The sequence below is a fragment of the Schistocerca serialis genome, chromosome 5 (genome assembly GCF_023864345.2).
Source record: "Schistocerca serialis cubense isolate TAMUIC-IGC-003099 chromosome 5, iqSchSeri2.2, whole genome shotgun sequence".
NCBI classification, from domain to species: Eukaryota; Metazoa; Arthropoda; class Insecta; order Orthoptera; family Acrididae; genus Schistocerca; species Schistocerca serialis.
In genome coordinates this window covers 708,304,649-708,319,780 of record NC_064642.1, presented here as the reverse complement: position 1 = coordinate 708,319,780, position 15,132 = coordinate 708,304,649, and the positions used below count along the sequence as shown (strand labels likewise).

The following is a 15,132-nucleotide window of genomic DNA, read 5'->3' as shown; positions in this document are numbered from 1 at the left end:
AATCCCGCGTCCGGCCATCCTGATTTAGGTTTTCCGTGATTTCCCTAAATCGCTCCAGGCAAATGCCGCGATGGATCATTTTAAAGGGCACAGCCGACTTCCGTCCCCGTCCTTCCCTCATCCGATGAGACCGATGACCTCGCTGTCTGGTCTCCTTCCCCCCCCCCCCCCAAAAAAAAACTTGAGAAACTATTCTGTGGCATCGTTGCTATCGATAACACAGTTATGTCTTCCTTTTTTCCCTCACAAAACTGTGCTCCAAATTTAGCTTATCTTGGCTGTTTTTCTGATCGCGCCCCTTATATTTTTGGGAAGTTTATTTTTATAGACAACTGCTGATCTAATGCAGAGCTCGCGCAATGCCGCTATCCAGCATGATTAGCGAAGAGAGTAGAAATGTAACGCAAGAAGTGAAGAGTCAGGTGAGGCGAGGCGTCAGACTGAACAGTGTTTTGGAGGTGATGAAGCGTCGATGCAAGTCGCAAGGGGAAGTTTCATTTTATAGACAACTGCTGATGTACTGCAGAGATAGCGAAATTCCTCTATACAGCATGGTTAGCGAAGAGAGTAGAAATGTAACGCAAGAAGTGATGAGTCAGGTGAGGCGAGGCGTCAGACTGAACAGTGTTTTGGAGGTGATGAAGCGCCGATGCAAGTCGCAAGGGTGGACACCCACCCAGACGGAGCGTCGTCATAGTTGCAGAAGTAGCGGCGAGACAGGTCTGCCGGCAGATCGGCGCCGCGCATGCGCGCAGCCAGCACCTCCAGTTCCCGCCTCCAGTGCGGGCGGCGTGGAGGGGGGGCAGCGGACGGGGAAACCGCAGGCATGAATGAAAGAGGCTGCAGGGAGGGGCGGGCGCGCGCCCTGCGTCACGGCGCTACTCGGAAATCAACGTTGCATCTATAAAAGCCTTCAGCTCGGAGGCTCGGCAGTCAATCCGAGAGCCGGCGGCTCAGCGACAGCACACCACACGAGATGACGCGGCACGTGCAATCTGACGGGCGCCCCCGACACAGCGCCGCCGCCGCCGCCGCCGCCTCCGCAGCACGCGTCACGGTGAAAGCAGATAAAGGTAGGCACCGATCGCGAGACGGCAGTCAGCTGGCGACCGCCGGCCCGCGAGGTCGCGGCCGCCGTCGCGTTCGACGCTAGGCTACACCACTGTGCGACGAGCTACTACTGTGTGTCGTGTGGGGGCGGGGAGGGGGGCGCGTGTGCAAGTGAACGCCGGAGGACGCCCGGTGAGTGTCAACCACATACCGTCGCTGTGCGGTGATTAGTCCGCTGCGTGCGCCTTTCACCTCACAACGCGGACTGCTCGGGAGTCTGACATCCCGACGACAGTGGACCGCTCGTTCGGAAACCTGTGCAGTGCTGTTGTATCTTCGCTGTCTGTGTTTACGTGTAACATTGCGTGACCGCGAGAGGAAATGTTAGCTCTTTTTTCTCTTAAATGCGCCAGTAACTGAACAAATTATAGCCGCTGTTTACTTTCGAAAGAAATTTCGTCGCCAGGTACGTTTAATTCGTGAGGTCTAACATTGTTGTACGCCAGTTTTCGCGACTGATTTCTGTCAAACTGTCGTCGCGTCTACTTGGCATCGGTACATGGCACACACGTCGGTTACTCAGCCCATTAAGAACCGAAAGCAGAATGCTGAGCGTAGCAGACGTTAATCTCTCTGAACTAGGGGAAAGTGACCTATTATTTTAATACCACACGTGGATCTGGGCTGTCCGTTTGAGCTTAATCAGACCGTAGTTGACACTAAATAGTCGTTTGGAAAAGGATTACCTTCTTCATTCTAGGTGTATTTTCATGTAGTAGCGGACCATGTTATAAGCTCGTGTTTGTCGTACGATGGAGGGAAACATTCTTTAACTGGTATCTGATTTCAGATTTATCCGTATTAATCGACGTGCTTCGCAACTTGCATTATTTATTAGAAACACTGATGGTGAAATTGTATTTCCGCTGGTGATTTATCCTGTTCACTCGTGTTTTGCTGACTTTCTTTTGTTGTCATGCGAATGTTGGCGCTGGTGTTTATATACACGTATGTGAAAATATAGCAACCGTGACGTTTTATGCCAGTGCTTCAGTGTATAGTGAGCTACGAAGCCCTCTGTGCTGCCATAATTCACTCGGCGATATTCAGTAGCGAGGCTTGTGACTTTGAGGAATGTTGGCATTACCCTTCGCTCTGTAGAAAGCTAAGCTGTATGGGTCCTGGAGTTCGACTATGTTGTAGATTTTTTTTGTTTTCGATTTTGGTGCAGTGGTTTCGTACATAACGCAGCGTGTTAGCTCTTTGGTGTTCAGTACTCGTGGACGTCGTGAGTGGTACTGTATATAGGGCATATTATGTCGTACATGGCAATTTACTATTTCTTTTTCCAGTGATTATATCTGTCATTTTGATAAGCGCTATCGTAATATTCATTGCGTTATGTCACAGGAAATGTAACTGCTAACAACAAAATTTGCAAATCATGAGAGAGAGGGAGTATTTGTTGACTTTAGAGTCTTGCTGCGTAATTTAGCACTGGGTACGGAGCACGGAGCGCATAATAATTCATGAAACATCAGGTAGAAAACTACATTTCTAAACAAGTGTTTGTGGAATAAAAATGATGACTACTTAGGGTTGAAAAACAATTACAATGTAAACACCACCTGCAGCACAATAAACTATGTTTACAAAGCACACTACCGAAATAGTGCTCAAGGTCTTCCGCAAAACAGTGAATTTTGTGTTTGTGATTAAACTACACAGTAGTGTTGTTAACGTCCCGTCAGTGCTGTACCGAAAACAGGGAAAGATAAATTACTGTGTATGTGTGTATGGATGAAAATTTTGTCGAGTCCAGATTTTTAGTAGGCTTCCCGAATTTTTTGTACAATTTTGAAAACTTCCAAGTTTTTCTAAAAAGATGGCGTGGCACACAGTGAGTGCTCTGCACCCACCCGTGCAATGTTTTCCGTGCACTGTGGACGTGTGAGTGAGAGTGGGCTGTCTTGTCCGCAGAGAACCTGAGGAGGTGCCGGTCAGCGCTGGCGGTGCTCCTGGTGGCAGCAGCGGCGCTGCTACCCGCCGCCCACGCCGCCCCCGCTGCCGCCCCCACCGCCCACAAGGCGGACGACTGGATAGACCCCTGCGGCATATACAGGGATGCCCCCGGCGTCCTCAACATGAAGAACGTCAAGAAGGTGCTCAGGGTGTTCCGGAATTACCTCCACGGCACCTTCAACAGCGTGAAAAAGGAGTGGGATCGAGCCAGCAGCGTCTACCAAGGGGTGAGTACCCGCTCCTGTCGCATACCCAGTCTCTCCACCTTGAATACAGGCCGTTCGCATCCTAACCCGATTCAGTTCGCTGCCTCAGTGTCTTCCACGTAAGACGACAAGCAACATCATCTTGAGGTGAAAGCTCACTTATTTCGTCCAAGTTAGCTTCAACGAATAAATATGTTCTGAAAGAATTCTGACATGCGCAAACACAATTCTCATATTTTTTCACCCGTGAGTGGCTTCCCTTCGTTTTTCTTAGTACCAAATACTATTATTAGATGTAATGCAGCTGTCACCTCCAATATAGCTGGTATTTAGGTACAGTTGTCACCGCAACATTTATGGTTTCCAGTCTGTGAAATATAGTTGCAAACACACGCTACATTACTGTTTACACAACACCGAATTCAATACTTCGTAAATATTGATCTAGTGTCTATTTGAGCGTACAGTGACCTTCCACACATGACTGGCTTTGCTGCATGCATTAAGGATGAAACCACATTATTCTGAGCAGTTTACGCTGATAACCTCGCCTTTGAGCACCCACAAAGTCTTGATAAGTTTTTACATTTTTTTGAGCCATTTCCTTATTTTAGCTTAGAAACAACAAGAAAATTTCTCGAGTATTTCTATTATTATTTATTCCACTTAGAAATGTACTACCGCAGTGTCTTCTACTTCATCATCAACCTCTAAGTGGCAGCCTTCCATCTGGATGTATTACAAGCTAATTCCCTCATCGCGGTATGCTTACTGATTCCCGCATTCTTTATGGCTTGTTTTCAAAAGCCCAGCCATGATCTTCCTAGTGTCGTCTTTCCTTGTATTGCTCATTCAACGATGTTTACAAGGAACTGGTTCTAGCGTATTTTCTGGCTTCCCATCCGAGTCGTCTTCGCTTGAATATTTTCATTAACACTATTTCCTCACCAATTCATTGCTAAACGACCTATATGATGGCACCATCCGTCCACTTCATCTTTAAGAGGCGTCTCGAACGGCATACATCGAACGTTTGAAGAGAATTTATTGATTCCACAGTGCAAACTCCACTGAAGTGTAAAAAACAACTGTCAAGTAAAGTTATAAAAATGTCTATTCATCAGTCGCCTGTTTGTCCCGCAGTCATGAAAGAGAAAAATTGTCTGCTATCGTCTAGCAGAGTGCATCCGAAGCGAGAACCGATACTGCAGTATACATTTTGAATTAATTACAGTTTGCTGGAAGAGTGTCCTGCCCAACCCCATACGTTACTTAACTTAAGCAGAATTTATTAAAAAAAAATAAATCCTTCTAACGTTCCTTCTTCTTTTGCAGCTGAAAGAAATTGAAATGGACATGGAGTGGCTTCCAAGGAACCAGTACAACCACTACAAGGACACCATCCAAGGGCTGACACTTCCCGAAAAGGTAAGATCACGACATCACAATTTCCTCCTAGCTACGACAACAACTACATTAACACTCGGTTAGTCGCGCTCGATCTCCGAGGTCGACACTTTACCAGAGACTTCATTTTCGTGTACATGTCATCAAAAAGTTAGTAGACTAACTCCATTTATAGTTCCTAGCTCTCAGATTCATGGGAAATGAAACAACTGATGAAGCACTTCCAATCAAAATGTTTCCTTTTTTAAAATTTCTGTTCATTAGCTTTTCTTTTTACAAAATTATCCATTTTTCTCATTGGGATGTCTCAGATCTATAGCGACGATCCATGTCCCTTTTAGGAGTGCGCCTAATCGAGTGTTAAGGCATTGGGCAAAGAACCAACTGCATATCCAATGTGGCGACCGAACTAACAGCCATGTCCTCGTCTCTTTACAGCCGGCCCACGTCCTACAGCACGTGCACGACGGCGTTCAGAAGTACCTGGCCACCGTGGCGTGGCTGCAAAGGGACGAAGCCAGCAGCCTGCTACTGCACAAGGACCTCGCCACGCGCGCCCACTTCCTCTCCGAGATACGCAGCAAGCTCAAAAGTGTGAGTTTCTAATCAATATCTATCTCTCTATCTCTCTCTCTCTCTCTATAGGGCTTGAAAACCGAATCTGTGGACGTCGTCTTCCACTTACCCTACGCTCTAAATACGAAAGAGCATTTAATTAGTTGCAAAGCTTGGTCAGTAAAACTCAGCCAGAAATCGTTAAAAGCAACCCAATGCTGGCACAAGACTTACAATACACGTTGTCTATCCGTTATTGATTTTCGTTGTGTAACTGATCGGATGGAATTCAAGCACATTATGAGGCGAAAACGTCACACTTATATTTATATACTTCTACGTTTGCACTGCAATAATCCCAAGATAATAAAGTAAGATAGTCTAATATGGGTAAACATGAAACTTTATCTCGTGATAAATGAGTGTCATTCATACACACGTAAATAATCGAGACATTTCGTAGTAGGAACTGTATACAAGAAATCAGTTACAAGGCAAGATATTGATTTCGCAACTTTACCATTCGGTAAACAGTACGGATCTGTATGCAGTTTGTAAACCTGAAAAGAACATGCCTACGCCTCATTTTTAAGCAGTAACAACCAGCGAAACAATTACGTAAATATCAGTCACATATTAATTAATAATTCGAAAATAGTGGCGTGTTGCCAGCGTATATATATATGAACCCCTTGTGTAATCTGAAACAACGTCAATATATATTTATTAGGAAGTATGCATATCTTGGAGTATAACAATCCAAATAATTAGCATACAGTGGAAAATTAGGACGACAGACCGTCTGTGAAGTGGGACGTGACCCATTCATTACCTCACAACGTATTTCGACAACAGTCTTCGGTGAAAGAACCATATGTAGGAGACTATCCAACAAATAGATTTTCCTTTACGATATATACATGTTCATTCAAGTCATTGGAGATGTCTTTACGCTGTATACATAATAGTTTAAGTAACTAGAGATGCAGTAGAAATCATTTCTGTACGTAATCTTATTCATCTTAGTGACAATAAAATTTTTCAGGATATGTGACTGCATTGTCAACGTATAAAATTCTACGACATTTCGGCCGCTGTAGCAAATGACCTTCCTCAGGTTGTTTTCTTGAGTAAGCAAACCACTTTGAGTGGCCGAAACGTAGGAGAATTTAATTTATTAACAATGCAGTTACGCACCCTGAAAAATTTTATTGACAGCAACAGCGGCTGTAGAAGCCTACGATTACTATTTAACTCAGTTGGCATTTGACAGCTCTCGCTACAAATACACCACTGGAAACTTTCCATGATTGGCTCCCTCTTTGTTGCTATTTCCGCTGTGCAAAGCATTGCTTCTGACGTCTCAACTACTAAACATTTCGGGAAGCAAAAATTTCGCTTATCTCAAGGAACAGCATGACTCCAACCTTATTTATAGTTGAGAACAGATTTTTCACGTGCTTTGAGACATGTCAGAGGTCTTTACCACACGTGAATTTCAGAATTATTACGTATATTTTTTGTGGGAGATAGTGACTTTAATACTTCATACATCTACGAGTTGAACGTTACATAAAAAAGAAAGCAACACCGTTTTCTGAAGCTGTTAACAGACGTGGAATGATATGCAATTTTGGAAAGATGCATTGCTGAGCGAGGTATTGTTGCATTCACGAAAAATATTTAATTTATATGAACTGAGTTTCAGAGATATAATGTGATAAATTTGAAACTGCTTCTCAGCCTGGAACTTAGCATCGGTTCAAAAGAAAAAGAATTTCAAGGACAGATTTTCAACCTGCTTTAGACGGTATAGAGATACGCCGGGTGATCAAAAAGTCAGTACAAATTTGAAAACTGAATAAATCACGGAATAAAGTAGATAGAGAGGTACAAGTTGACACACATCCTTGGAATGACATGGGGTTTTATTAGAACCAAAAAATACAAAAGTTCAAAAATGTCCGACAGATGGCGCTTCATCTGATCAGAATAGCAATAATTAGCAGAACAAAGTAAGACAAAGCAAAGATGATGTTCTTTACACGAAATGCTCAATATGTCCACCATCATTTCTCAACAATAGCTGTAGTCGGGGAATAATGTTGTGAACAGCACTGTAAAGCATGTCCGGAGTTATGGTGAGGCATTGGCGTCGGATGTAGTCTTTCAGCATCCCTAGAGATGTCGGTCGATCACGATACACTTGCGACTTCAGGTAACCCCAAAGCCAATAAGCGCACAGACTGAGGTCTGGGGACGTGGGAGGCCAAGCATGACGAAAGTGGCGGCTGAGCATACGATCGACACCAAACGACGCGCGCAAGAGATCTTTCACACGTTTTTGGGTTCTAATAAAACCCCATGTCATTCCAAGCATGTGTGTCAATTTGTACCTCTCTATCTACATTATTCAGTGATTTATTCAGTTTTCAAATTTATACTGACTTTTTGATCACCCGGTACAATAACATGCGTAAGTTTCCTAAATGTCATATTTTGCACAACGTTTTGGTAGGAGATACGAACTTTAAAGCGATTTTCTATCACTGCAGAGAGACCAAGCAATATTTCTTGCGACAATGTCGCAACTGGAAACGTCAAACGCCAACTGATTTAAGTATGGATCTACGTTCAGCAACTGGTAGAATAATGAAGTATTTAACGTAGCTGAGACGTGGTCTCTGGAAAATTGATTTCCTCAGTCGCTTGTTGGTGGTTGATTGTTCTACACGTACCACGAGCAGGGATTTATTGGTGCCACCTCTTGTGGCCGTCGAAATTATTAGTAGTGAACACTCGTCCAGCTGTTCCCTGTTGTGACGTGCGGCCGGCTCTCTCGTTGCAGTTGCAGTGCGCGGCGCAGAAGGCGATCGTGGACAGCAAGGTGCGGCTGCAGGTGCAGCGGCCGCAGCTGGAGGAGGTGGTGGACGCGGAGCGCCACCGGCAGCCGTCGCAGGGCACGCCGCAGCTGCTGCTGCGCGACCGCACCTACCTCGCCCTCCTAAAGGCCTTCCTGGCCGACTGGCAGAAGGTGGTCAGCGAGGTGCTCAAGGAGGTGACGCGCGACCTCAAGAAGAAGAGCAAGCAGCAGAAGAAGGACGCGACCCGCGGCGTCAAGAGCAAGAACACGACGGCCGCCCCCCGCCGCCAGCGCCACAAGAAGCGGAAGGACCAGCAGCGGCGCCAGCAGGCGTAGCGCCGGCCCCCGCGGCCGCCGCCGCCGCGCCGCCCCCACGACTGAAGCCGCCCCGCGGCTCGCTCCTGGCTGTGATACAGAATCTCCCCTTCTCGCCGCTCTCTGCAGCGCGCCTGTCCTGTCGTACCGCAGTATTAGCTTTAGGGCAATCATCCTCCACCAGTCATCTTATTTATTGTCCACACGTACCCATTATTTATAACTATTTATTATTTATTTATTTATTTATAATTTATTCGCTCGTCCTCACGCGTATCTCGCATTGTGTTTTATATTTCGTACATTCCAATACAAAAGAATTAAACTTTTTACTTTTATAGAAAAAATGGCTGTGTTTTCTTACAATAACGAGTATATCCATCTCTCCTCAACCTGAAGACCTTTCCTTCCACATCCACGACACTACCAACTGGAAGGAGAGGAGTGCAAGAGTTGATACTGGAAAATGTTGTACCAATAGTTACGATTGCCTTCACAATTTCAAACAGTTTAGACCAGTCAAGTTCTTCAAAAGCTTTTTTTAAACATACATTACTATAAATGGAGAGTTCATACTTTCTTTGATATTCTGAAGCTAGAAGGGATTAAATACAGGGAGCAAAAGGCTATTTACAACTTTTACAGAAACCACACTACAGTTATTAGAATCGGAGGACATGAAATGAATGCAGTGTTTCAGAAGAAAGTGAGACTGGGTTCTATCTTATCCCTGAAGTTATTCAGTATCTACATTGAGGAAACTGTGAAGGAACCCAAGAACAAATTTGCCAGTTTAATTAACATTCAGCGAAAAGAAAAAAGTGTTCAAATGTGTGTGAAAACTTATGGGACTTAACTGCTAAGGTCATCAGTCCCTAAGCTTACACACTACTTAACCTAAATTAACCTAAGGGCAAACACACTCACCCATGCCCGACGGAGGACTCGAACTTCCGCCGGGACTAGCCGCACAGTCCATGACTGCAGCGCCTTAGACCGCTCGGCTAATCCCGTGCGGCCAGGGAAAAGAAATAAAAATTTTATAGTTTGCCGATAACATTATAATTCTGTCAGAGATGGCAAACAACTTGTAAGAATGGCTGAACAGAAGGGATAGTATCTTGAAAGGAGGTTATAAGACGAATGTCAATAGGAATAATGGAATGTAGTCGAGTTAGATCAGGGGATCCTGAAGGAATTAGATTAGGAAATGACACACTAAAAGTAGGACATGAGTTTTGGTGTTTGGACAGTAAAATAACTGGTAACGGCCGAAGTAGACATAACGTAAAACTCAGGCTGACTATAGCACGAAATTGATTTCTGAAATAGACGAATTTCTTAACATTCAGTATAAATTTAAGTGTTAGGAAGTCTTTTCTGAAGGTATTTGTCTGGGCTGTAGCGTGTGTCGAAGATAAACGTAGACGACAAGCAGTTCACACAAGATGATAATAGAAGCTCTTGAAATTGGCGCTACAGATGAGTGCTGTAGGTTAGATGGGTAAATCGAGAACTTATGAAGAGGTCCTCAATCAAATGTGGGGAATAAAGAAATTAATCGCACATCTCGACTAAAAGAAGGGATCGGCTGATAGGACACATCCTCGTTGGGTGGTAAAAATTGTGGAGAGAGACCAACAGACGAATATAGTAAGCAGGGTCATATGGATGTAGGTCGCGGTAGATATTAAGAGATACAGTGTTTTCGACGGGGTAGAGTGGCGTGTAGTACAGTCTTCAAATTGAAAACTACATTGGAAGACGTTTTTGCAGACACAGAGTAGCGCATCAAACCAGTCTTCAAACTGAAGACTACAACAACGCTTGTTTTAGTTTCAAACAAAATCACAATTGTAAAATACAACTACAATGTATCGTTGTACCTAAGAAATACGAAACTGGCTGTATGCGCAAACTGAAAAAAAGCACAAAAAAACGACTGATTTATTTTAACGACTACTACAATGTGTAACGTCTTTGGCTGTTGTATTAATCTGTGGAAAAGTGTGGGTGATTGGAGTGATGAACTAAGGACTCTTGTTGATCTAGACGTTGACTAGTACGGACGTTTTAGGAATTTGAGAAGAGAGAGAGAGCCACTATCGGCGGCCGTTATGGATAGTTCTTGTTCTTCGCTTAAAGCATTTTAATTGAATATAAAGAATTTGTACTGGAAGAAGTCTTTCGAGAAAACAGCTGTACGATTTGCTGCCTACATTTCATATGATTTAAAGGCACAAATGGACTTCATTCCATTTTCCTTATATTAGCTAATGTGGGTGTGAAATATCGTCGGAAACTTTATGTGATATTGTTGCTGAAGTGACTCCTGTACGAAACCTGTTTACACAGTTAGGTCATTGAATGATTAATTTCATCTATGATCTGCATTGGAGCTACGTTAACAGATAGGTCATTTTAGCAATATTTTACAGACCTGTCATAGCACTACCGACAGGATCCGCTGTTTCTCTCCGGCGGAATAAGTTTTCCTACAGACAACCGTGAACTTCGAGAGCTGCTACGGACGGAGTCACGAGATCAATGGAGACTGCCTTAGCATCTGCGACCGTACTCTTCACTTTTTGTGAGCTTAAAGTACAACTAGCAAACACTTATAATGATTCAAATCAGATGTTGAATCAGTTGAAGGACTTTGAAATAATCTTACCTACCATAATAATTAACACCAGCTAACTTTCTTCCTGCAGGAGGACATCATAATCATAAATAAAGTAATTATTTCTTTGAAGTTTTCCAGTCACTGATAGTAATAAGTTAAATAAATCCATAAATAAATAAATAAAAATAATAATCCACTATTTGACTTGCTTTCTCTTTAAATGAGTTTATATATATATTAAACAGCTGTCAGTACCATTTTCGGCCGTACACTGGCAAACTTGAGATTTTATGCGGTAGAGAGTCATTCAGTACCGCATTCAGGAGTTTATTTTAGTTGAAAAGTATAACACAATTCACTAGAAACTTTCAGAAAGCATGCCTTAGTGCCCATTATTGATAATTAAAGATAAAAAACAAAAATTTAATTGAAAGCTTAAAAAACTTCAACAAAATACTCACAACCCACCCATTTCAGAAAGTTATAAAGTACTTGGCGCAAACGTTATAACAATATTTCTCAGTATTTTGTTGGCTATCCTGATTTAATCACTGCCTCGATTCTGTGCATCATTGAGTCCACCAAAAGTCTGACATCTGGTTTGATCATTCTGAACCACGAACTGGCGATGGCTTCTGGGAGCTCGCTCACTTATTACTGGGATTCCGTCGTGAAACCACGGTTTTAAATCTTCACCGTAAGTTCTCAATGGGGTTGGGATCGGGGCTATTGCCAGGCCAAAGCAACAAACTAATATCATGGATATCGAACGATTTCTTATTGATTTTCGCAGTATGACTTAGCGCACTGCCTTGCTGAAGGATACACTGGCGGTCTGGTGGTTGTTACCTTCAAACAAATCGTGGATAGAGGGCAGCAATTTCAACACTAAAACCTCAACTGTTCAAATGTGTGAGAAGTCTTATGGGACTTAACTGCGAAGGTCATCAGTCCCTAAGCTTACATACTACTTAACCTAAATGACTGCAGCGACCGAGACCGCTCGGCTAATCCCGCGCGACTGAAACCTCGTCTTGGTTCTTTTCTTTTGCGGGGATGTTGCTCTGTAACACTGCCAGAGGTTCAATGGCATGATTTGCCGTGCATCCAAAAACCCTGACATTGATTGGATGCTTCATTTAGCTGTGGTGCGCTGTGGAATTAAGTCTTCGCCTGGTCGAAGACGAACAAATTTAACTCCATCACTTCCAAAGAAGCTGATCTTAGTCTCGACACCTCATATAGCTCCAGACCGTTCGGCTTGCGTCCACTCCCTGAGTGCTAATGCCCATTGCACACGTTACTGCCTCTACATTTCGTTCAGGTAGGCTTCTTCCTTGGAGTGGTCGCTCGCAAACCATTTTCTGATGACGGTTCGATCACAAACTTCAACGACAGAAGTCTTCAAGATAGCATTTATGTCTTTTGCGGAGAGAAAGATGGCAGATTCTACGACAGTCTTGATTGGTCAATATTGGTTTTCTGTCGGTTCTTGGAGCAGTTTTGATTGATCCAGTTTCTTAATATCGGTTGCAAACTTTCTTCACACGCGACACTGTAGCGCCCCCAACCAACCTAGTAGCTATTTATGCAGACGTATATCCTTCCTCACGAAGTGTCACTACCTTACTCCGCTTACTTGGTGACCAGTCAGCACGTTTCGAGACAGGAGATATCTTTTTCAATCCGTCATCCGTCTCCAATCATCTCACACTAAAGAAACTGTACACTCTAACAACAACGACGTATTGCCACTACTGGAGTTACAACAATGATCAGAAAGCTTCTTCTCATTCGGTAAAGCAGTAGTAACACGCTTCGATTGATTGATTTGTGGGAAGAGAACAAATTACAAACAGCTGCACAAGCATGTAAAACAGCGAAGTTTCTTAATCGCTGTCAGTTAAGACTATTTATTCATTATTAATAAAAAAAATTATATCACATTCTCTAAAAATGATGAATGTTCAGTAGAGTATACCAACAACAAATAAAACCATAATTTATTAATTTAGTATACCAACACTTACCTACATCACGCGATGTTAAACTTAGGTGAACTTTACAACAAATTGAAACTTCCTGGCAGATTAAAACTGTGTACCGGACCGAGACTCGAACTCGGGACCTTTGCCTTTCGCGGGCAAGTGCTCTAGCAACTATTTCTTTTTCTTTTTTTTTTGTACTCTCATTTTGTTCGTTGTATCTGCTCGGGGCGGACGTCGTAAGACATCCGATGAAGTTCATTGATGATCGATTAACTCAGTTTTTTATTACAGAGGGTACGTAACCGTCTGATCGAACACGCTGAGCTACCGTGCCGGCTGACTGAGCTACCCAAGCACGACACACGGCCCGTCCTCACAGCTTTAATTCCGCCAGTGCCTCGTCTCCTACCTTCCAAACTCTACAGAAGCTCTCCTGCGAACCTTGCAGAACTAGCGCTCCTGAAAGAAAGTGTCCATAATTAATGCCACTGCTGTACATCATAGGGTGCACTTCGTGAACAACGTGTTCTCTTACTAAATTATAACAGCGCCTGGTAAATGCAAGTGACAAAGGTAATGACAACGCCGTTATACACTAGCGCGCCAAAGAAATTGGTTTAGGCGTGCGTATTCAAATACAGAGATATGCAAAAGGCAGAATACAGTGCTGCTGTCGGCGACTCCTATACAAGACAACAAGTGTCTGGCGCAATTGTTAACTCGGTTACTGCTGCTACAATGGCAGGTTATCAGGATTTAAGTGAGTCTGAACCTGGTGTTACAGTCGGCGTACAAGCGATGGGACACAGCATCTCCGAGGTAGCGATGAAGTGGGGTTTTCCCGTACCACCATTTCACGAGTGTACCGTGAGTATCAGGAATCCGGTAAAACATCAAATCTCCGACATCGCTGCGGCCGGAAAAAGATTCTGCAGGAACGGGACCGTCGAGGACTGAAGAGAGTCATTCAGTGCGGCAGAAGTGCAACCCTTCCGCAAATTGCTGCAGGTTTCAATGCTGGGCCATCAACAAGTGTCAGCGTGCGAACCATTCAGCGAAACATCGTCTTTATATGCTTTCGGAGCCGAAGGCCCACCCGTGTACCTTTGATGACTGCACTACACAAAGCTTTACTCCTCGCCTGATACCAGTTTCTATTGGAACATCTTCAAAGGGGTCAAGTCTATTTATTGGCATTCGATCTAATATCTTTCTCACGTTAGGGGCCACGAGATGTCTGTTCGCAAGATATCACCATCTACAAAACTGCAATTTTCGTAACCGGTTTTTGGTTCGTTAAAAATCTCCTCCAGTGACGACGGTACAAACAGTAAACATATGTGCTAGAGAGCTTCGATTTTCGATTACATTTGGGGTGAATCTGGTTATTGATCGAAGGGCCTGTTTAAAGGTTTTTGCCCACCCTTCATAGTGCGTCATACTCGGGCACTGTCTTATCACCTTAATTTAAACAACTATACATTTTTTAACCAATACTTCCCCCTGTTCCAACGTTTAACTGCATAAGCGTACCACACTTTCTTTGTCGGAACGCATGTTTTGTATCTCGAAAACAGCCCAAGACATACTCTTGGCCGTCAGCACCGACACTGGACTGTCGATGACTGGAAACATGTTGCCTGGTCGGACGAGTCTCGTTTCAAGTTGTATCGAGCGGATGGACGTGTACGGGTATGGAGACAACCTCATGAATCCATGGTTCCTGAATGTCAGCAGGGGACTGCTCAAGCTGGTTGAGGCTCTGTAATAGTGTGGGGCGTGTACAGTTGGAGTGATATGGGACCCCTGATACGTCTAGATACGACTCTGACAGGTTCAAATGGCTCTGAGCACTATGGGACTGAACATCTGAGGTCAGCAGTCCCCAAGAACTTAGAACTACTTAAACCTGACTGACCTAAGAACATCACACACATCCATGCCCGAGGCAGGATTCGAACCTGCGACCGTAGCAGTCCCGCGATTCCAGACTGAAGCGCCTAGAACCGCTCGGCCACATCGGCCGGTGACTCTGTCAGGTGACACGTACGTAAGCATCCTGTCTGACCACCTGCATCCTTTTTATGTCCATTGTGCGTT

General features: G+C 43.9%; 1 protein-coding gene across 1 annotated transcript; it reads left to right on the top strand.

The window, feature by feature from the left end:
- The first annotated feature begins 950 nt into the window (after positions 1 to 950).
- On the top strand, positions 951 to 8,694 carry LOC126481651 (uncharacterized). Its single transcript, XM_050105569.1, has 5 exons — positions 951 to 1,073; positions 3,031 to 3,299; positions 4,614 to 4,706; positions 5,124 to 5,279; positions 8,089 to 8,694. Exons 1-5 carry the CDS (start codon positions 977 to 979, stop codon positions 8,437 to 8,439), a joined length of 966 nt encoding a protein of 321 aa, XP_049961526.1. The 5' UTR covers positions 951 to 976; the 3' UTR covers positions 8,440 to 8,694.
- The last annotated feature ends 6,438 nt before the right edge of the window (positions 8,695 to 15,132 follow it).